This window comes from Schistocerca cancellata, chromosome 4 (assembly GCF_023864275.1).
Source record: "Schistocerca cancellata isolate TAMUIC-IGC-003103 chromosome 4, iqSchCanc2.1, whole genome shotgun sequence".
NCBI lineage: Eukaryota > Metazoa > Arthropoda > Insecta > Orthoptera > Acrididae > Schistocerca > Schistocerca cancellata.
In genome coordinates, this window is record NC_064629.1 from 440,039,605 (window position 1) to 440,062,624 (window position 23,020).

Below are 23,020 nucleotides of genomic sequence, written 5' to 3' on the forward strand. Positions count from 1 at the left end.
TGAACTGACAATTGAACTGTACAGCGAAAATTCGGAATTGGTGCCAAAATTCGAAATTCTCTCCAATACGGTAGGTAGGAGAGGGGAGGAGGGGGCGGGTGGAGAGGGGGAGGGGGCTGGGGCCCACGTGCAAACTGGAAAAAAAAGTTGAAATGTGTGTGAAATCTTATGGGACTCAACTGCTAAGGTCATCAGTCCCTAAGCTTACACACTACTTAACCTAAATTATCCTAAGGACAAACACACACACCCATGCCCAAGGGAGGACTCGAACCTCCGCTGGGACCAGCCACACTGTGCAGGCTGAGGAAAACACATGACATCGTCAAGGGGCGGGGGTGGGAGTGGCTGGGGGGACTAATTGATCAATTTCATTAATTTGCATATCAATTTTATATCAAAATTGCACCAGCACTGCCATCTCCCTACTACTTACATAATTCATACAGGAACATAATCGAAAACGATAGTTTTTGCGCTCAGTGTGTTATGATGGGGGGAGCCATAATGTTGTATGGGTGTACTGACCTCGAAATTTTTTTAACCTGGTTCACTCAGTGGTCAACGTTATTATGACACCTCACTGCTTCCCCATGTGCATCTTTTCGGGATGGTATTTAGCCCTGAATTTATTTAACGAATGACAGTGCGCCAACCCATCGAATAGTGCAGGTGCAGGATCCCTTGGCAGGAGAGGATATCGGCGAATGGACTGGTCTGCCCGTTCCCTAGACGTAAATCCCATTGAGCACGAGTGGGGTGCCTTGGGGAGATGTATTGCGGCACCACCGTCTATATTTTGTCAACTGTGCTGGCAGAGGAATGGAGAGCTCTACCCCAAAAACTCCTTACCAACCTTGTATCCAACATGGGAACACGTTGCAGAGCATGCATTGTCGTCCATGGTGATCACTCAACCTGTTAAGAAGCAAACCGGCCCTTTGTATTGTCCAGGGGACAATTATAAATCTTGGCGACTTCTTTGAATAAAAGCGTCGTTTCTGTTTGTCTCATTACGCACTTCTTTCAGTTACTTTCTGTGCTGCACTGTAGCAGTTCTGTCTTTGGAAGGTCCAAGTTTCAATGAGGTATGTTACTTTTAATTGATATGGCATGTGAAAGTTACTTTCGTCCTTCAGTTTAGCGCACCAATGAAATACATTATCTCCACTGCATTTTAGGAGTAATTTAGTCCCTCGGATTTAGTCGCAAAAGCTTCGCTAGTGTATCAAGTAGGATATTTATTAGTCTATTCGATGTCTCTGGCTGTAGTATTCCATTCGACTTGGAACCAATGGGCCACGATCAGTTATGGGGACAATGTTGCATTTTGTGTGCTTCGTTGAAATTCCGAAAACAATAAAGGCTCAATCTCCTCTGCCAGTCGCTTTAATGGTCAAAATACAACCTCTGATCTTAGATGACAGGCAGCTATTGTTCTAACGTCTGACTCTTACTGTAGCTAGTTGAACCCAACGATACGCAGCAGGAAAGGAGAGGTAGTTGGAATTGTGGAAAGAGGCCAAAATGAGCGGCTGTCAGTTACACTAGAACACATATAAATTTAATTATTTGGCCAAACATTACAGAACAAATCCTTGAACTTAGTTATCGGCTGAATACGACACACTATCTTATGCCTTAAGGGCACAACCAATACAATTTTAAAAAAAACGGCTAAAAGCCATTAACTCAAAATTCAGACGCCAAAGAGAATATTTAGAAGGCAGAAGTCCTCGCGTCAAGTAAGTTCTATAATTTGGCTGAAGGCCCAGAAATTTAACACTTAAAAAGCAACAACCTTAATTTAAAGACGGCTGAAGGCCCATGATTTAAAACTCAAGGTAAAATTAAATAAAAAAAAACACAAGGCCGAAGGCCTTATCTTCAATTAGTCTTAAGGCCCCAAACAGTCTGATGCTCGAAAGACAAAGACCCTTAATTTAAAAACGGCTGAAGGCCCCATGACTTAAAACTCTAGGTAAAATACACTATTGGCCATTAAAATTGCTACACCACGAAGATGACGTGCTACAGACACGAAATTTAACCGACAGGAAGAAGATGCTGTGATATACAAATGATTAGCTTTTCAGAGCATTCACACAAGGTTGGCGCCGGTGGCGACACCTACAACGTGCTGACACGAGGAAAGTTTCCAACCGATTTCTCAAACACAAACAGCAGTTGACCGGCATTGCCTGGTGAAACGTTGTTGTGATGCCTCGTGTAAGGAGGAGAAATGCGTACCATCACGTTTCCGACTTTGATAAAGGTCGGATTTTAGCCTATCGCGATTGCGGTTTATCGTATTGCGACACGTCGCTGCTCGCGTTGGTCGAGATCCAATGACTGTTACCAGAATATTGAATCGGTGGGTTCAGGAGGGTAATACGGAACGCCGTGCTGGATCCCAACGGCCTCGTATCACTAGCAGTCGAGATGACAGGCATCTTATACGCACGGCTGTAACGGATCGTGCAGCCACGTTTCGATCCCTGAGTCAACAGATGGGGACGTTTGCAAGACAACAACCATCTGCACGAACAGTTCGACAACGTTTGTAGCAGCATGGACTATCAGCTCGGAGACCGTGGCTGCGGTTACCCTTGACGCTGCATCACAGATAAGAGCGCCTGCGATGGTGTACTCAACGACGAACTTGGGTGCACGAACGGCAAAACGTCATTTTTTCGGATGAATCCAAGTTTTGTTTACAGCATCATGATGGTCGCATCTGTGTTTGGCAACATCGCGGTGAACGCACATTGGTAGCGTGTATCCGTCATCGCCATACTGCCGTATCACCCGGCGTGATGGTATGGGGTGCGATTAGTTACAGGTCTCGGACACCTCTTGTTCGTATTGACGGCACTTTAAACAGTGGACTTTATATTTAAGATGTTTTACGACCCGTGGCTCTACCTTCATTCGATCCCTGCGAAACCCTACATTTCAGCAGGATAATACACGACCGCATGTTGCAGGTCCTGTACGGGCCTTTCTGGATACAGAAAATGTTCGACTACTACACTGGCCAGCATATTCTCCAGATCTCTCACCAATTGAAAACGTCTGGTCAATAGTGTCTGAGCAACTGGCTCGTCACAATACGCCAGTCACTACTCTTGATGAACTGTGGTATCGTGTTGAAGCTGCATGGGCAGCTGTACTTGTACACGCCATCCAAGCTCTGTTTGACTCAATGCCCAGGCGTATCAAGGTCGTTATTACGGCCAGAGGTCTTTGTTCTGGGTACTGATTTCTCAGGATCTATGCACCCAAATTGCGTGAAAATGTAATCACATGTCAGTTCTAGTATAATGTATTTGTCCAAGGAATACCCATTTATCATCTGCATTTCCTCTTGGTGTAGCAATTTTAATGGCCAGTAGTGTAAATTTAAACAACAGAGCCTTATCTTAAATTAGGCTGAAGGCCCAAAAAAATCTAACACTTGACAAGCAAGGAACTTTAATTTTAAAGCGGCTGAAGGCTTCAGCTTTAATTCAAAACCATCGGCTATGAGCCATGCAAATACACACAACAGAAAATAAGAAAAGGCAGTGCAGCTAACGGCGCTCTGAAGTTTCGTAGGACAGACAGCACTTGAAATACTAACGTTCACTTAGGTGAGACAGGCAGTCGGCTCAACCATTCTCGATCCGACGACAACCCAACCAACAGACTGTCAACAGACCCACCGACAAGGTAACTTGCGCTCCACTCGACTAAAACACAACCGGGAGTTCAATGCAAACGTAAAAGGCATGGACGCCCACAACCACCCACATTAAGCTGTCGAACTACACACCGTGCTGGACAGCGACAACACGATGAGGAAAGGACACTGCCTAAGTTTACGTCAACGGCCAGGGCAGGTAACCGGAACGTTAACGGCCACAAGGCAGAAAATTCCGCTGGTGCACTTCAATTGCAAATAACCAAATTTTGTTAGACTCCACCGACCAAACCTTCGTCAACTCGAACACATACGGTGTTGCTCATGGGAATGTCCCAACAGCCAACGACGAGAACCAAATGGCACAATCTGTACTGTCTTGACTTGCTCGTAACTTAAATCCAAACTCAACTTTCGTTTCCAGGGTTGCGGTGAGCCACGGACCTCGTAGCAATGGGAACAGCACCACACACTCCAACACTGCGTAGAGACCGCCAGCGGGGCCCGGCCAAACCAAGCCCCGCGATTTCCTCGCTGCTCCACGCCAACCGACCGACTCCTTACACACCAGCATGGAGACAGCACAAAATAACTGAGCAGTCGACATCACAAGCTACACACAATTTCACAAACACTAGAACGAAGAACGCAACCAATGCTAGAAGCAGTGACCGAGCAATGACATGGCCAAACCACGAGTTGAGACACACACCACCCGAACATAAGGGACCGGCGAGCAAATACACGTCGTCCGGTAAGCCGACCAACCGACGATCAACCAAGACCGTCCCCAGTTCAAGACATGTGTGCCGGCGACAGTCGGGCGCGTCATGGTTATCCAAGCCTCACTACTGCTCCAACCTGACCGACTTCCGCCGCGTCCCATCTCTACGACTCCCAGGTCCGAACTGCACTGCAGGCGCGTTCCAACTCGCTGCACGACAGATGTCAACGGGGAACTAATAGCAGTCTGTAAAGATAATACGGCAGGGCTATATTGATCAGCACTGCTGCTGCCGCTCACGGGCAGGCAAAGCAGCAACTCAGTGACAACAGAAATTGAAACTAACATAACGAGGTGGCAGTATGGTAAAAAAAAAGGATGTAAAATAAGAGATGGCGCGAATACGAGCCACACATGGCTCACCCAGTTCACCCAATGGCTGCAGAAACAGCCTTTTCAACATGTTGAATGAGGCTTCCAGCCACACACACTGAGTGCTCTAGGTGAGCCTTCCTAACCCTTGTGCCATTTTCCCATTGGGTATCAGGTTCCATGTGCGTTCCTGCTTTTGATTCGTAGCATAAATTAAGACGAAAGGCAGGATGATGTTTTGATGGGTTTTCTGTCAAGTATCGTCGTGGGTGTATCCACTTGTAAACAGCGGGTCTTGCAAACAAGGAAGTCTTTCTCTTAGATGTTGTTCTCCTCCCAAGTATTACCGATCCTTCAACAAAGTATGGGCCTCTATTCTAAAAAGGCACACGTGTCTGCAGTGTTAAAGCTGTTGTCACAGCTGTTCATACATAAAAAAAATGGTTCAACTGACTCTGAGCACTATGGGACTTAACTTCTGAGGTCATCAGTCCCCTAGAACTTAGAACTACTTATACCTAACTAACCTAAGGACATCACACACATCCATGCCCGAGGCAGGATTCGAACCTGCGACCGTAGCGGTCGCGCGGTTCCAGACTGTAGTGCGCAGAACCGCTTCATACATCATTACTAGCAACTTGTAAGTTAAGAAGTATGTGTCATAAGGCGACCGGCAATGCATTCCACAAGTGGAATTTGTCGACTAGCGAGGAAAGAGAGTGGCTGTAATACACTCCTGGAAATTGAAATAAGAACACCGTGAATTCATTGTCCCAGGAAGGGGAAACTTTATTGACACATTCCTGGGGTCAGATACATCACATGGTCACACTGACAGAACCACAGGCACATAGACACAGGCAACAGAGCATGCACAATGTCGGCACTAGTACAGTGTATATCCACCTTTCGCAGCAATGCAGGCTGCTATTCTCCCATGGAGACGATCGTAGAGATGCTGGATGTAGTCCTGTGGAACGGCTTGCCATGCCATTTCCACCTGGCGCCTCAGTTGGACCAGCGTTCGTGCTGGACGTGCACACCGCGTGAGACGACGCTTCATCCAGTCCCAAACATGCTCAATGGGGGACAGATCCGGAGATCTTGCTGGCCAGGGTAGTTGACTTACACCTTCTAGAGCAAGTTGGGTGGCACGGGATACATGCGGACGTGCATTGTCCTGTTGGAACAGCAAGTTCCCTTGCCGGTCTAGGAATGGTAGAACGATGGGTTCGATGACGGTTTGGATGTACCGTGCACTATTCAGTGTCCCCTCGACGATCACCAGTGGTGTACGGCCAGTGTAGGAGATCGCTCCCCACACCATGATGCCGGGTGTTGGCCCTGTGTGCCTCGGTCGTATGCAGTCCTGATTGTGGCGCTCACCTGCACGGCGCCAAACACGCATACGACCATCATTGGCACCAAAGCAGAAGCGACTCTCATCGCTGAAGACGACACGTCTCCATTCGTCCCTCCATTCACGCCTGTCGCGACACCACTGGAGGCGGGCTGCACGATGTTGGGGCGTGAGCGGAAGACGACCTAACGGTGTGCGGGACCGTAGCCCAGCTTCATGGAGACGGTTGCGAATGGTCCTCGCCGATACCCCAGGAGCAACAGTGTCCCTAATTTGCTGGGAAGTGGCGGTGCGGTCCCCTACGGCACTGCGTAGGATCCTACGGTCTTGGCGTGCATCCGTGCGTCGCTGCGGTCCGGTCCCAGGTCGACGGGCACGTGCACCTTCCGCCGACCACTGGCGACAACATCGATGTACTGTGGAGACCTCACGCCCCACGTGTTGAGCAATTCGGCGGTACGTCCACCCGGCCTCCCGCATGCCCACTATACGCCCTCGCTCAAAGTCCGTCAACTGCACATACGGTTCACGTCCACGCTGTCGCGGCATGCTAGCAGTGTTCAAGACTGCGATGGAGCTCCGTATGCCACGGCAAACTGGCTGACACTGACGGCGGCGGTGCACAAATGCTGCGCAGCTAGCGCCATTCGACGGCCAACACCGCGGTTCCTGGTGTGTCCGCTGTGCCGTGCGTGTGATCATTGCTTGTACAGCCCTCTCGCAGTGTCCGGAGCAAGTATGGTGGGTCTGACACACCGGTGTCAATGTGTTCTTTTTTCCATTTCCAGGAGTGTAGTTCAGTAATAGTTTATGGAAGTTTGAAGAAACGGAAGGTAAGGACGTCAACTTGACATCGAGGTAATTAGAAATGGTTTTAATATTAATATTATTTTTATTGATTGATTGGTATAGTTTTGATCGTTGAAAGTTTAGATTTCACACCCATGCGGAGACAAAAATACCCTGGTTGAGGGATGGTGGAAAGTGAGAGACTGAGAGCTTGGAACAACTGTAAGTGGCAAACATATTACTGCATTCCTTGAAATGGAGTTGCAGCTCTGAACTAAATTGGCAGGAAGGAGAGCAAGATGAGAGATTAGGGTTTAGTGTCTTCTAAACATTAAGAACATTATGGGCGAGGAGAAGCTAGGAGCGGAATCAATGTCGGCTGTGTCCTTTTCAAGGGAACCATTATAGTAACCGGAATACGACACGATCGGGAGATATTGGCGACCGGTCGAGAGCGTAGAAAGGTGAGTAGCCACAACCCACCAAGGACAAAGAACAAAGCACAACGACAACGACAACGGTGGGCGAACAACAGGACAACAAGACGGAATGACAAGTCCTGAGTGTAAACCAAATCGCGAACTTAGGCGTAGCAATATGTGAAGCTAAAGCAACGTTGCGTACAACGACCGATACGTAGGCGCTGTCGGAACACGACTGAGATCTGGACCCCGCCGCTGTTGACGGGTGGCGATAGGCTGGCGGCCCGCGCCCTGCGCTGAGGTTTGGACAGCAGCGCACGCTAATAAACACAACAAAAAAGTTTCGCATCACCCCGGTTCCCAGAACTCCTGAAGATAGACGTTGACTGTGGATATTGTATCACAGTCCCTTTAACTGTTCAGAGATGTCACTAAACACGCCCAAAGATGTAAACAACCATGCATGAACAACACCTGTTAGAGGGAGGGGTCCGAGAGCCGATCAGTTCCAGTCATTCCACCAGGGAAAAGGTATACGGCTCGTGTTGACTGTAGTTCAACAACGCCTGGACGGTCAATACTGCGTTTCGATCGCGTCCGCGTTGTTACTTTGTACCAGGAAGGGCTCTCAACATGGGAAGTGTCCATGCGTCTCGGAGTGAAGCAAAGCGATGTTGTTCGGACATGGAGGAGATATAGAGAGACAGGAACTGTCGATGACATGCCTCGCTCCGGCCGCCCAAGGGCTGCTATTGCAGTGAATGACCGCTACCTACGTATTATGGCTCTGAGGAACCGTGACAGGAACTCCACCATTTTGAATAATACTTTTCGTGCAGCCGCAGGATGTTATGTTTCGACTCAAACTGTGCGTAATAGGCTGCATGATGCGCAACTTCAGTCCCGACGTCCAAGGCGAGGTCAATCTTTGCAACCACAACACCATGCAGCGCGGTACAGATGGGCCCAAAAACATGCCGAATGGACCACTCAGGATTGTCATCACGTTCTCTTCACCGATGAGTGTCGCATATGCCTTCAACCAGACAATCGTCGGAGACGTGTTTGGAGGCAACCCGGTCAGGCTGAATGCCTGAGACACACTGTCCAGCGAGTGCACCAAGGTGGAGGTTCTCTGCTGTTTTGGGGTGGCATTATGTGGGGCCGACTCATGCCGCTGGTGGTCATGGAAGGCGCCGTAACGGCTGTACGATACGTGAATGCCGTCCTCCGTCCGATAGTGCAACCATATCGGCAGCGTACTGGCGGTGCATTGGTCTTCATGGACGACAATTCGCACCCCCGTCGTGCACATCTTCAGGATAACGACATCGCTCGACTAGAGAGGCCAGCATGTTCTTCAGACATGAACCCTATCCAACGTGCGTGGGATAGATTAAAAAGGGCTGTTTATGGTCCTCGTGACCAACCAACCACTCTGAGGGATCTACGCCGAATCGCTCTTGAGGAATGGGGCAATCTGTATCAACATTGCCTTGATGAACCTATGGATAATATGACACGACGAATACAGGCATGCATCAATGCAAGAGGACGTGCTACTGGGTAATAGAGATACCGGTGTGTACATCAGTCTGGACCACCACCTCTGAAGGTCTCGCTGTATGATGGTACAACATCAAACGTGTGGTTTTCATGTGCAATAGCAAGGGCGCAAATGATGTTTATGTTGATCTCCATTCCAATTTTCTGCACAGGTTCCGGAACTCTCGGAACTGAGGTGATGCAAAACTTTTTTTCTATGTGTGTATGAGGAGCGCCGCCTAGCGGCTGGCGTCTTGGTTCACGTATTGTGGCGGGCTTTCAGATTTGTCGGCCCGGTATACCAGAATTATCATCATCATTATCATCATTATTATCACCATCATCATCATCATCATCATCACCATCAACATCCTCATCGCCTTCGTAAGGTATCGGACACTCCGTTTTCCTCAAATTGAGAATCAAGCTCATTCACAGGCGTTCATCATGTCTCCAACCAGTGTGTTTGTAAAGTAAAGCCTTTTTCGACGTCTTTTCGTCTCCCGTTCGTAATAACTCCTCGTCCCAACTGCAATTTTGTTCTACCTTTCATTCTACCTTTCTTTGTATTAGATATCTTTAATTCGCATAATGAAAAATGAATTAGTCACCCCCTCGAAAAGTAATTCTAATACCGTGTAGCGCCGCCTCCAGTCATGATAAGGGCTTGAATTCGGTAAGAAAGAGTCCACGAGTTTCTTGATGCGTCAGATATCCAGCTCAAGACACTCGCACATCCCGTAAAGCAACTAAATTGCGGGAGCGATGTTGATTGCTACGTTTGACCCGCTTTTCCAAACAGTTCCAGGTATTTTATATGAGATTAAGATCCAGTGACTTACTGGGCCAGTCAAGATGCGATAAGGTGCCTGAGTTTTCATCAAACCAGTAGCGTATCCGTACAGCCACGTGCACATGGGTGTTGTCATTTTGGAAGACAGAAGTTTGCACAGCATAGTCATCATGTTTATGTAGAAGAAAGGGCAACACCTGAGTACCGATAATGTTGAGATAAACATCCTAGTAAATGTTTATGATAACCTGAAGGCATGGGCTCAAGCCACGGTACGAAAAACATCTTCCGAACCTCACAGAACAATTTCCAGTCTGAACTGCACCCTCCAAACATTGCTGATTGAAGGTCTCATTGGACGTCCCGTGCTGTATCAATTGTAAAGGCATAAAACTCGTCGGACCACACTACACACCACCACTGTTTGTTATTTGGTCCATTGAATACGTGCAGATTTATGTGCTGCTGTCTGCAATGACCATTGGCGAGGTAGCCGGTTCAATTTGGCCACTGCATGCTGTTTCGCAGCGTGAGCTTGGAAACTGATTGGGCTGGACGTATATTGATTGCTAGCAGTAATTCGTCTCGGATTTGAAAATGGCTCTGAGCACTATGGGACTCAACATCTTAGGTCATAAGTCCCCTAGAACTTAGAACTACTTAAACCTAACTAACCTAAGGACATCACACACACCCATGCCCAAGGCAGGATTCGAACCTGCGACCGTAGCAGTCCTGCGGTTCCGGACTGCAGCGCCCGAACCGCTAGACCACCGCGGCCGGCGTCCGGATTTGAAACCTATTGTATATGACAAGGAGTGTCATTCATCTTCAGTCTTAGTCAGTTACGATCTTCATACAACCACTGTTATTACACAGTGTTACATGGCTGTGAGTGCTTGGACAGTCCGCTTTAGTACACAAAAATATCGGACAATCTCATTCACGGCGCGGTCAACGGTCGCATTGAAATACGATTGCTCCTTTCACCGATTTTTTCACGACTCATCGTACCGCGGTGATTCCATACAACCACCTGCCACGTGGAGGGTCACGTGATCGCCTGGTACTAGTTATACACCATCGACAGAGTGGTTATAACTAAACTTTCGCTACTTGAGTTAGTGTAGCAGGAAAGCTATTTTACGTATGGTTAGCCAACTTAATAGGAATGACGCTTAGTCTGTGTGCTCCAGGATTTGCGTCGTTAGTAGCGTTAGTGTCATGACTTGCCGTTAGGCACCGGTACTCTTACGGGGACGTATAGGAAACTCAGACCTCCAGGATCAAGGGCAAGCAGTGTGAATGGCAAACGTTACTGTGATCTGCTTCGCCAACACGTGATCCCTGCCCTACGCGAGAGAGGTACTTAGACGACTCAACTGTTTTGATACACGATCGAGCTCCACCTCACGCTGGACGTTAGGTCACTCTGCTACTTCTAACACATTTGGAGAAAACCGAATCATTGGCCGATCATTCCAAACTGCGTGGCCGCCAAGATAACTAGATTTGAACCCGAGTGATTTCTGACACTGTGGGGTTACCTGAAGGACAGGGTTTATCAGTGGTACACTAACACATGTTGGATGTTGAAGATGAGCATAGCGAGAAAGGTAGACAACGTCACATGTGGATGTTTTGGGCACCAGTAGTGCGGTTTCAGACTGTTATCGATACAGATGATCGTCACACTGAGCAACGTTTCTAACCTGGAACGTGCACATGGTACGCAATTAACAAATGTAAGCCTCTGATTTGGAAATTAAAATGTGTTTGTTTCATTGGTTTATTCGTTATTTCTCTTCCACATGTCCTTATAAATGTTTCCACGAAGTTTCATTGTCCTACGATCACTCGCTTTCCATGAAGGCCCTCTCAACTAGGGAAAGTTTAATTATAACCACCCTGCACGTCAGTCCAATGCGACCAAATTGCTCTTTTAACGGGGCGATTAAAATTTTATCCGGTGAGCTTATTAGTCACTCACTGAAGTAAGATTTTACGCTTTATAGTGAGTTTAGCACTCTACTTAGTTCTTTTGTCCGGAAGTGTATTCCTCCGTTACACAGCCGTTTTATCGGTGCCCTCGCGCTTCTTATTACATATATACTGTGTGTGTGTGTGTGTGTGTGTGTGTGTGTGTGTGTGTGTGTGTGTGTGTCTGTAAATAAGTGAAAACAGAGAAAAATAAATCCATTTGGACAAATTTTGAAGCAAACTTCCCTCAGATATATTTCTAACAAATTACCCTGTGACAGTACGTTTTTTTATATTAATTTTTGTTTATGCACATTCCAATTTGTAGCCGCGTCGCTTCCCTTCACACTTTTTTTCCTCATACTGCCTTAAGCTACCATCATTTAGAGTTACACCAGTGAGTTACTCAGTGCTCATGATAAAATTTCAGTTCAAACAGCACATCACAAATCCTTGTCCCAATCTTGTACGTTAGTTTTCTTTTTTAAGAATTGTTTGCCAGTACGTGCTAATCTCGAAAGACAATCGACTCGGCTTTAACACGTGAGTCGGCTGAGAGCACGTGCTGGCGCACGTAAGACGACGGAGAGGAGTCGGGATTAGGCGCCGGCATGTGACACTGGGCGCCAAGTACATAAGTGCCGGCACCTTGAGCCCGCCGGGAGTCCATCGCAAACGTCGCGGCGCGGAAGATGTCCATCAAGAATAATTACGGCTCGCCCACGACGCAAGATGCGGAGGCACGGCCACATGGCGACCAACCGACCGCGTTCAAAGTCTACCGCCGGCGATGGGTCATCCTTGCCATCTTCATATTGTTCTCCATGTGCAACACGTGGCAGTGGATACAATACGCAATAGTTGGAAACTTGATACAAAAATACTACAATGTTAGCAGCTACGCCGTCGATTGGACTTCAGTGATTTTTATGTTGGCCTACATTCCATTTGTATTTCCGGCATCCGCCTTCATCAAGCAGAAGGTAAGCGTAATTTCGATTTGGCTTCCGATAGTTTCATCTGTTTATTTATATTTAATCCAATACGCCTCCTCTTCAATGACAAGTGGTGATGGAACAGATCATTAAACTCCTAAAACTTAAAATAATTAGAAATATAAAACTACTGAACAATGAAATGCCAAAATGAAAATAGTAAACGACGTAGTAATAAATCAGTATAAGATTTTTCCTGTTTTAGAAAGGTTAATAATGCGAAAGGTCTCGTCCATGGCCTCTCCATAGGAACCACCCCTGAATTAATATAGAGTGATCTGGGAAAATTGCGTTCAACTTAGATCAGCGTAGCTGGGTCACGAAATAAGCCTTATTCCTTTTTCCAAGAAAGAGTTTCCATTTTCCACTTCAGTTTGGTGTGCTACAAACCCAAGAACAATCGAGCAGACGTGAAGAACTCGTATATGCATTTCAGGGAACTACAGTCATCGTACCACAATTAATTAAACCTCACGTTTTTCGTCAAGGTATAGGTGGTGTTGGTCAGGAGAGAAGTTTTTATTTTGACTCTGAAAACTTGTGATTTGTCATTAACAGTCTTCTGTACATGCAAAAATCTACTGAAAATGTTCGTTGAATAATGCTACACACTTTGTTGATTAGTACTTGGATGTGGTTGTAAATTAAAAATCGTTCTTCATTCATATCTTTAATTATGTTGATGAGTTGGGAAATCAAGTGCCAGTATGAACAGTAACTTAAAAGTTTATCTTCTTATTCATTTTTGTGCAAATGACATTTCAAAGCTAAATGTGGTTTCGCTCAGTAATATCTTCAGTGGGATATGAATGGATGAAAACAGGGAAATGAGCATGTTAACGTTCTGTTATTTTCATAACACTGCATAATATGCAGTACATAAATTAGTAAATTTGTCTGAAGAGATGTGGAACATGATTTCAGTGCCAAGTTGTATTCAACATACTAGTGAAAAATGTTTAATTCCATTTTTAGTACCGATATTCATCCTGCTTATTCACTATTGTTGGGTCTATGTCGAGAATAGTACAGAATTTTGTCCGAGCTGGAGAACCGTCCATTTATTAAAAAAGTCACCATAAGTTTTGTATTAATAGCATTTGTCATCCCTCATGTAGAGGCTTCTTCACAGCAGATTTAAAATGGCTGAAACATCCAGATCACACACTATTAAGACACAAAAAATGCGGTTAAAGATTTTATGTGCACAATTAGGACGTCCTTAAAATATACAAAATGCCCGTGTTGTTTGCGCAGCACGGTCGATTTTATCTTAGACATGAAATGGTTTGGTTTGGAACAAGTTATGTCAACACAGAATATGATTACTTCAGAGCAGCTTAAGATGACATAACGCGATGTGTGGTTGTGTAAGTAACAATGAAACGAAGTGAATATCATTATTAGTGCGAAGATAATATTATTATTGCGAAACTAATTTCAGCACAACAGGTTACAGGTGGATAACTCCTAGCAGCAAGGGGCCTCCAGAGAGAATCTGAAGACATTCTCTTCTGTATTCACGTCGGGAGATCAATTTTCAAGCACCTAGCGTTGAACTGTTTGATGTTTAAGATATTTTTTAATAAGACAAACTCTTTGTGCCCATACGAATGTTCTTTTAGGGTAAAATGATCGTCCATTTACCTAGTACGAAAGCGGTACGACTATCAGCACAAAAGTTGACGTATGAATTTTGTATAAGTCCTCGTCGTGAGACGTCACCTTCTCTCAGACGATCGCAGTGCCCAATATTCAACCTGTGATAATAGTGAATAAATACAGAAGAAATTTCGACGTCGGCAGCGTTGTTTTGGTCATCAACGCTAACGTTGATTTGATGCAGATGACCATTTCCGTCCTTTGCCACATACACTATTCATTTCAGCATAACTGTTGCGTTCCACATCGTCATTGAACTTCCATATCTAGGCCTGCTCCTGCCATTCTTTCCTTCCATCATCCATTTAGCTACAGTTTTCATACCAATGCATAATAATTATTTGTTCAGTCATTCCATATCTTCCATTTATTAAGTACATCATTTGATATTTTTATCGATAACTCGTTGCATTAAGTTTTAATTCCCTACTCGATCAATGCATCTGATCTTCGATAGTCTTCTGTAAAACCTATTTTTACAGACTTATGATTATTTCATTTCTGTCTGCCAGTCGCTATTTCGTACCCATACAGAGTTGTGTTCCAAACGTAGCTTTTTGTCACATTTTTCTGATCTCTAAGACTATAGTTTTGGATATTAGCAGCAGTTACTTGCTATACAAATCATTTTTACCTCGTGCAATTCTTTCTGGTATGTCTTTCCTAAATATTCCTTCTTTATCCATACTACATAACAGATAGAAAAATACGTCCTGTTCCTCTACAGTCTCTTTTCCACATTTAATATTTCACAATTCAGAATGTCCACCCCCTACACACACACAGTTACCTTTGTTTTAGTTTCGTTTATGTCTGTTTTATCTACATACGTACTCCGCAAGCCACCATTCGGTGAATGGCGGAGCGTGTTCTGTACCAATGCTAGTCATTCCATTTCCTCTTCCACTCCTAAACAGAGAGGGGAAAAAGCTATTGTCTACACTCTACAGCTACAAGGTGGGCAAAATAAAAGTGCCCCATAAATTTCTTCATGCACAGTAAAATGGACGAACCAACTTACATCATCGGCTTTGAGTGCAAATGATGTAATTTGGGTTGCGTATCTTAAGGTGCATGAAATATACACTCCTGGAAATGGAAAAAAGAACACATTGACACCGGTGTGTCAGACCCACCATACTTGCTCCGGACACTGCGAGAGGGCTGTACAAGCAATGATCACACGCACGGCACAGCGGACACACCAGGAACCGCGGTGTTGGCCGTCGAATGGCGCTAGCTGCGCAGCATTTGTGCACCGCCGCCGTCAGTGTCAGCCAGTTTGCCGTGGCATACGGAGCTCCATCGCAGTCTTTAACACTGGTAGCATGCCGCGACAGCGTGGACGTGAACCGTATGTGCAGTTGACGGACTTTGAGCGAGGGCGTATAGTGGGCATGCGGGAGGCCGGGTGGACGTACCGCCGAATTGCTCAACACGTGGGGCGTGAGGTCTCCACAGTACATCGATGTTGTCGCCAGTGGTCGGCGGAAGGTGCACGTGCCTGTCGACCTGGGACCGGACCGCAGCGACGCACGGATGCACGCCAAGACCGTAGGATTCCCGCAGTGCCGTAAGGGACCGCACCGCCACTTCCCAGCAAATTAGGGACACTGTTGCTCCTGGGGTATCGGCGAGGACCATTCGCAACCGTCTCCATGAAGCTGGGCTACGGTCCCGCACACCGTTAGGCCGTCTTCCGCTCACGCCCCAACGCCTCCAGTGGTGTCGCGACAGGCGTGAATGGAGGGACGAATGGAGACGTGTCGTCTTCAGCGATGAGAGTCGCTTCTGCCTTGGTGCCAATGATGGTCGTATGCGTGTTTGGCGCCGTGCAGGTGAGCGCAACAATCAGGACTGCATACGACCGAGGCACACAGGGCCAACACCCGGCATCATGGTGTGGGGAGCGATCTCCTACACTGGCCGTACACCACTGGTGATCGTCGAGGGGACACTGAATAGTGCACGGTACATCCAAACCGTCATCGAACCCATCGTTCTACCATTCCTAGACCGGCAAGGGAACTTGCTGTTCCAACAGGACAATGTACGTCCGCATGTATCCCGTGCCACCCAACGTGCTCTAGAAGGTGTAAGTCAACTACTCTGGCCAGCAAGATCTCCGGATCTGTCCCCCATTGAGCATGTTTGGGACTGGATGAAGCGTCGTCTCACGCGGTCTGCACGTCCAGCACGAACGCTGGTCCAACTGAGGCGCCAGGTGGAAATGGCATGGCAAGCCGTTCCACAGGACTACATCCAGCATCTCTACGATCGTCTCCATGGGAGAATAGCAGCCTGCATTGCTGCGAAAGGTGGATATACACTGTACTAGTGCCGACATTGTGCATGCTCTGTTGCCTGTGTCTATGTGCCTGTGGTTCTGTCAGTGTGATCATGTGATGTATCTGACCCCAGGAATGTGTCAATAAAGTTTCCCCTTCCTGGGACAATGAATTCACGGTGTTCTTATTTCAATTTCCAGGAGTGTATTCCGGCCAAGTTTTATTTTGGCCACTGTGCATATGCTGCCGTACTAGCCCTGATTTCTTTTATCTTGTCTTAGTCGACCTTACTCCTTACTTGGTGGCAGCAGAATCGTTCTGCTGTCTGCTGCAAATGCCAGATCTCTAAACTTTGTCAACAGTTTTTCATGAAAAGAACGCTTTCTTCGATCCACGGTTGCCATTTGAGTTCACGGAGTATTTCCGTGGCGTGTTGATCACAGCTAGCGGTAATAAATCCAGCAATACGCCTCTGAAATGCTGCAATGTTTTCAGTTAATCCCACCTGGTGGGAAGCCCAAGCACTTGAGCAGTATTCAAGAATGGGTCACAACTCTTCTGTACGTGGGCTGATTCATAGACGAGCTACAACTTCCAAGAATTCTCTCAGCAAACCGAAGTCAGCCATTCGCTTTCCGTACTGCCGACCTTACATAGCCGTCCAGTTTCATGTCGCTTTGTAACGTTACCACTAGATATTTAATCGACGTGGCTATGTCAAACATCACACCGTTCATACTCTATTCCAATATTACAGGATTGTTTTCCCTGCTCATCTGCATGTTGGCGGCACACAACAATACTCGCTGCGACGAGTTTTTAGGTACCTAAATTTGAAGGTATACTGGCTCAAACCACTCATCTAAAATAAATAATATTATGATCTAGGCTCTGTTACTCAGACAACATTTTTCCACATTTAGAGCAAACAATCACTTATCGCATCATTATAGAAATTCTGTTCAAGTCATCTTGGATCCTTCAACAGTCACTCGGAGGCAACACTTTACCGTACACTAGTTCGACCCCGGTAGCTGAGTGGTCAGCGCGACAGAATGTCAACCCTAAGGGCCCGGGTTCAATTACCGGCTGGGTCGGAAATTTTCTCCGCTCAGGAACTGGGTGTTGTGTTGTCCTAATCATCATCATTTCATCCCCATTGACGCACAAGTCGCCTAAATGGCGTCACATCGAAAGACTTGCACCCGACGAACGGTCTACCCGAAGGGAGGTCCTAGTCACACGACCGTACGCTACAGCGTCATTAGGAAACAGTTACAGGCTGCAGGTCACCCAATCCGTCAGATTGTTTTTGCTTGTCTGGAAATGGAGGAAAAAAGGTCCTATGAACATGTGTCCGGAAATACATCAGTACCACGATAAATGGCGCTGACGAATGAAAGTTCCTCTCATCACATGCCATGTCTGTATTATACAGAAGACGATTATGCAGACTGATGATGCTAGTTCTAGTAAAGGTTCCTCAGTCGGTAAAGAGGACTGATGACAGAAATTCCATAATCATGATGGTCTGGTGCAAAATCAGCTATAAAATCCTTCCCACAGAGGGAAATCCGCTCGTGATAATCCTTGCACTCGTTGCAGATGATAGGGAAAGTAGCTGTTGTCGTGAAGTATACATAATCGTACTTTCGCTTACACCATGTTGGCGGGGCACTTGCCTGGGACTTATACTAGGGTTCGTCTCAATATCCTGGAGAACCCGGTTCTCCAAATCTGGTGTACGCACAGTCCGCTGCTTCTCTGCACGTTGATCTGTCTGAAATGACCGATGAGCAGACAAATGTCCAGAAAAAGTTGAAACGTGTGATGTGATTGGGTTCTGTGATGGCACTTGTTTTGGTATAGACGTACTGCCTTTCGAACGTTTCCATCTGCTTGGCTGTACTCAAACACCATCTCGGTTTGTTCCCGACGTGAATTCCGGACCATTCTTCTACTTACAGTACGCTGCGTCAGACACACAGCCTGCAACACACAAAGAACACACTGCAAGTGTTTATAGGACCATTTTTCCTCCATTTCCAGTCAGCAATCCGTCCCTGCAGTTTGTCGATTTTATTAATGTTCATCCTGTATAGAGAACAACAATGTTCCTACCACACCAGCCCTTTAACGGTCTGCAGCTTGGTACTGCGTAAAACACTTTCTGGAAGTCAAGGAATGCGGCACCTGCCTGTTGCCCTTCAGCAATGGTTCACATGATATTTTGCGAGAAGAGGGAAAGCTGAGTTTCGCAAATGCGATGATTTCTAAATTCTGCAGAAAACCGGCGTTAAGAATGTTGGTCTATAATTTTGCGGGTCCGTTCTTTCACCCTTCTTGTATAAAGGAGTCACCTGCATGTATTTCAAGTCGTTTGAGACTTTGCTCTGGGCGAGAGATTCGAGATAAAGGCAGGCTAAATAAGTGGAGAATGCCAAAGAGTACTCTCTGTAAAATCTTGGGATACGCATCAGCTTCCACACGCTCCATTTCATGAAGCACTCAGTTCAATTTCTCTTCACTTTTGGCGACCGCTGTTATGTCAACAGCGTACCATATCATGCTGATTTTCTGGCTGCTACAAGTAACTTCCGCAACGAGACAATTCTTTACTTCTCTGATTACCTCTTCAACACACAAATTACATAGCTATGTTGCCAGTGATCAACCTGACCTTACACTTTCCTTGACTTTGGTGTCATGGACCATTCCGCCAGTGCCTGCTGCTGCAATTCGCCCTTCTATCCAAATAGTTGATACTACCATTTCACGTTATAAAAATCTTTGTCGAACTCCAGAAACGAATGTATGTGTCCATGTTCTTGCTATATATGCCCTCTAATGTTAATTGTAGACCTAAAACAGCTTCTCGGGCGCCTCTGCTTCTCCTGAAACCGAATTTGTCGTCTGGTAATCTACTTTAAATTTTCCAGTTCGTTGTTCCATACAATAACCTATTGAATTATTTGGTTACTGTCCATGAAAAACTGATCCAATTAACAAGTTCATTAATGCGGATGAAAGATTTCTTTGGTGCACAAGCATTGTAGAGCTGTCAGGCGTTGCTGAGGAGCAAAATTCGTACGAGTACGATTAACTCAGTTTCAGCGATGTCATGTTGTGCATGGCTGAGTGTTGCTTCGAGCACTTTTCCAATACAACGGTTGAGACGTGTTAGTTCTTTGTCAACATTGGTTCTGCGTTCCAAGGAAAGAGGACATATTCGTCGTCCTGTTTCCGGTAGTGCCTTACACATGCTTGGTTGGGCCGCTCCATGAAACGAGCAGCCGTTGCTGATGACACGTCGATGGCCGCGATATCACACTCACGCTATCCGACTAGAGCATCAGGAAATGTATATCGCAGGCTGGGCTGCGAGCAAGAATGCCAATCGCCGGCTTCCTCTCACACTTCATGATTACACAGCTTACTTCCGATTATATAGAAAGAGATAAAACTGGACGATGAATGATGCAAAGTTGTATTTAGTGATGAGAGGAGATTTTGCCTTGGTGCCGTTGCTGGTACAGTGGTGTGCAAAACTTAAGGAAGGATGTAACTTCCACATGATATGTCAGTGGTAAGTAACATAATTCGATGAAATTTGGATCATACGTAGAAAGAACTGCTGCAGTAAAGTACAGAAGGTAACTGAAAAAAATAAGCAGACTGACAAATAGAACTGACACTTTTATTCCGTGACAATAATAACACTGAAGTCACAGGGAATTGTGATGGCCCCTGGACATTACAAAAGCCGGTCCATGATCCTTAATGCGATGAATGATCACAATGGACAGCAGTGCATTCTCCACAACGTGCTCCCATGCTGGCCACAAGGTTGGAAAGGAGTCCTTGTGGTATGGTGTTTGATTGCCCAACAAGCGCGGCTGACTAGTGTTGGACGGTAGTTGGAACATATGGACGTGCTGCAGTACGTGTACCCTACGCATATCACACGTGCTCGATGGGATTTGAATCGGGGGAATGGATAGGTCAGCGCCTACGTCGAATATCATCTCGTTCCAATGGGCTCCTCCACCTGCACATTTAGATGCAGTCACTGATTGTCATCCATAACAATGAAGTGAAGCCCGAAGACATACCCGAAAAGACGCACATGGGAAAGGAGTGCAGTGTCACAATAACATTGACCAGTGAGTGTACCGTGTTCAAAAAACTAAATCTTTCATATTGGACAGTGCTGGGTCTGCCATCATATGGCCCTAGGAACAATGTCGAATATGATCGCCTTAGTGGTCCAAGCTTTACGATCTGGGACACACAATGTTGCATGGGCGTAATGACCTTCGAAGTTTTGAACACGGTACGCCTACCGCTCAACGTCACTGCGATGTTGTACTCCTTCTCCATCTGCATCTTTTTCAGAGGTGCCATCGGCCATGACTTCACTTTTTGGACGACAATGCACGAACAGCGCAGTCGGAGGCGTTCATCTACATCTACATTTATATTCCGCAAGCCACCCAACGGTGCGTGGCGGAGGGCACTTTACGCGCCATTGTCATTACCTCCCTTTCCTGTTCCAGTCGCGTATGGTTCGCGGGAAGAACGACTGTTGAAAGCCTCCGTGCGCGCTCTAATCTCTCTAATTTTACATTCGTGATCTCCTCGGGAGGTATAAGTAGGGGGAAGCAATATATTCGATACCTCATCCAGAAGCGCACCCTCACGAAACCTGGCGAGCAAGCTACACCGCGATGCAGAGCGCCTCTCTTGCAGAGTCTGACACTTGAGTTTGTTAAACATCTCCTTAACGCTATCACGGTTACCAAATAACCCTGTGACGAAACGCGCCGCTCTTCTTTGGATCTTCTCTATCTCCTCCGTCAACCCGATCTGGTACGGATCCCACACTGATGAGCAATACTCAAGTATAGGTCGAACGAGTGTTTTGTAAGCCACCTCCTTTGTTGATGGACTACATTTTCTAAGGACTCTCCCAATGAATCTCAACCTGGTACCCGCCTTACCAACAATTAATTTTATATGATCATTCCACTTCAAATCGTTCCGCACGCATACTCCCAGATATTTTACAGAAATAACTGCTACCAGTGTTTGTTCCGCTATCATATAATCATACAATAAAGGATCCTTCTTTCTATGTATTCGCAATACATTACATTTGTCTATGTTAAGGGTCAGTTGCCACTCCCTGCACCAAGTGCCTATCCGCTGCAGATCTTCCTGCATTTCGCGTTCTTGGTAAGAGAGTATATTCAACGAATGGACAGACCTGCCCGTTTCGCCGACTTAAACCCCATCGAACACGTATGGGATGCACTGGGAAGACGTACTGCAGTATCTCCACAGGCACTAACTACCATCCAGGAGTTGTCAACCGCCATGGTGGAGAAATGGAGCGCCAAACAGGACTTCCTTACTCACTTCGTGGCCGTTGCAGTGCATGCATATCCGTCGGTGATGATTATACACCCTTTTGTAATGTCCATGGGACCATTGTAAATAGCAGTGACTTCAGTGTAATTATTGTCTTTGAATAAAAGTGTCATTTCTCTTCGTCTCATTACGTATTTCTTTCAGCTATATTTTGTGCTGTAAAGTAGGAGCTCTTTTTATTTATGGCCCAAGTTTCATCGAGATATGTCACTCGTCAGTGACACATCATGCGTAAGTCGTTGTTGTCAGCCGCGCTGGTTGAGGAATGCAACGCCATACCACAAGGACTCCTTTCAAACCTTGTGGCTACCCTTGTGGCATGGGAGCACGTTATGGAGAATGCACTGCTGTCCACTGTGATCATACATCCCATTAAGGATCATGGTCCAGCTTTTGTAATGTCTAGTGGTCATCATAATCCCTTGTGTCTTCAGCGTTATTATTGTCATTGAATAAAAGTGTCAATTCTATTTGTCTCCCTGCTTATTTTTTTAGTTACCTTTCGCACTTTACTGTAGCAGTTGTTTCTACGAATGGTCCAAGTTTCATCGAATTATGTTACTTACCAGTTTTGCTCGACAGTGTTGTTACAAATATTGCAGCCACGGAGAAAGCGAAACATGAAATAAACAGTTTCCATCTAGATCGCTTAATTTTGCACTTGTTAAATGTAAGATTCTAAATATTTCTTCTCAAATTTGTCTTCGGTTTTAAAAAAACTATGTTAACTCAGTTTTACTCTATCATCACATAAACGTATTAAGAAATGAGTAGGTTCCAGGTATGAGTTAGCGACAATTTTCCTATTCGACTAATTAATCTCCGTCTCCACTTTCTCATAAACTGACCAACAGATTTTTCCAATAGATGGATCTGTGTATTGTATATTTAAAAAACAGGATCTTTCACTGCAAACCTATGTCATAAGCTTAACTTAAACAATAATTCCAATCGCGAAGCCCTTTTAGGTACTGA

At 46.0% G+C, this 23,020-nt stretch overlaps 1 protein-coding gene across 1 annotated transcript in view; it reads left to right on the top strand.

The window, feature by feature from the left end:
• The first annotated feature begins 12,362 nt into the window (after positions 1-12,362).
• Positions 12,363-23,020, top strand: part of LOC126184240 (feline leukemia virus subgroup C receptor-related protein 2-like) — an 82,276-nt gene continuing 71,618 nt past the window's right edge. Inside the window, exon 1 of the mRNA XM_049926610.1 lies at positions 12,363-12,653. Coding sequence (XP_049782567.1) covers positions 12,363-12,653 — 291 coding nt within the window. The remainder of the gene's footprint in view (positions 12,654-23,020) is intronic.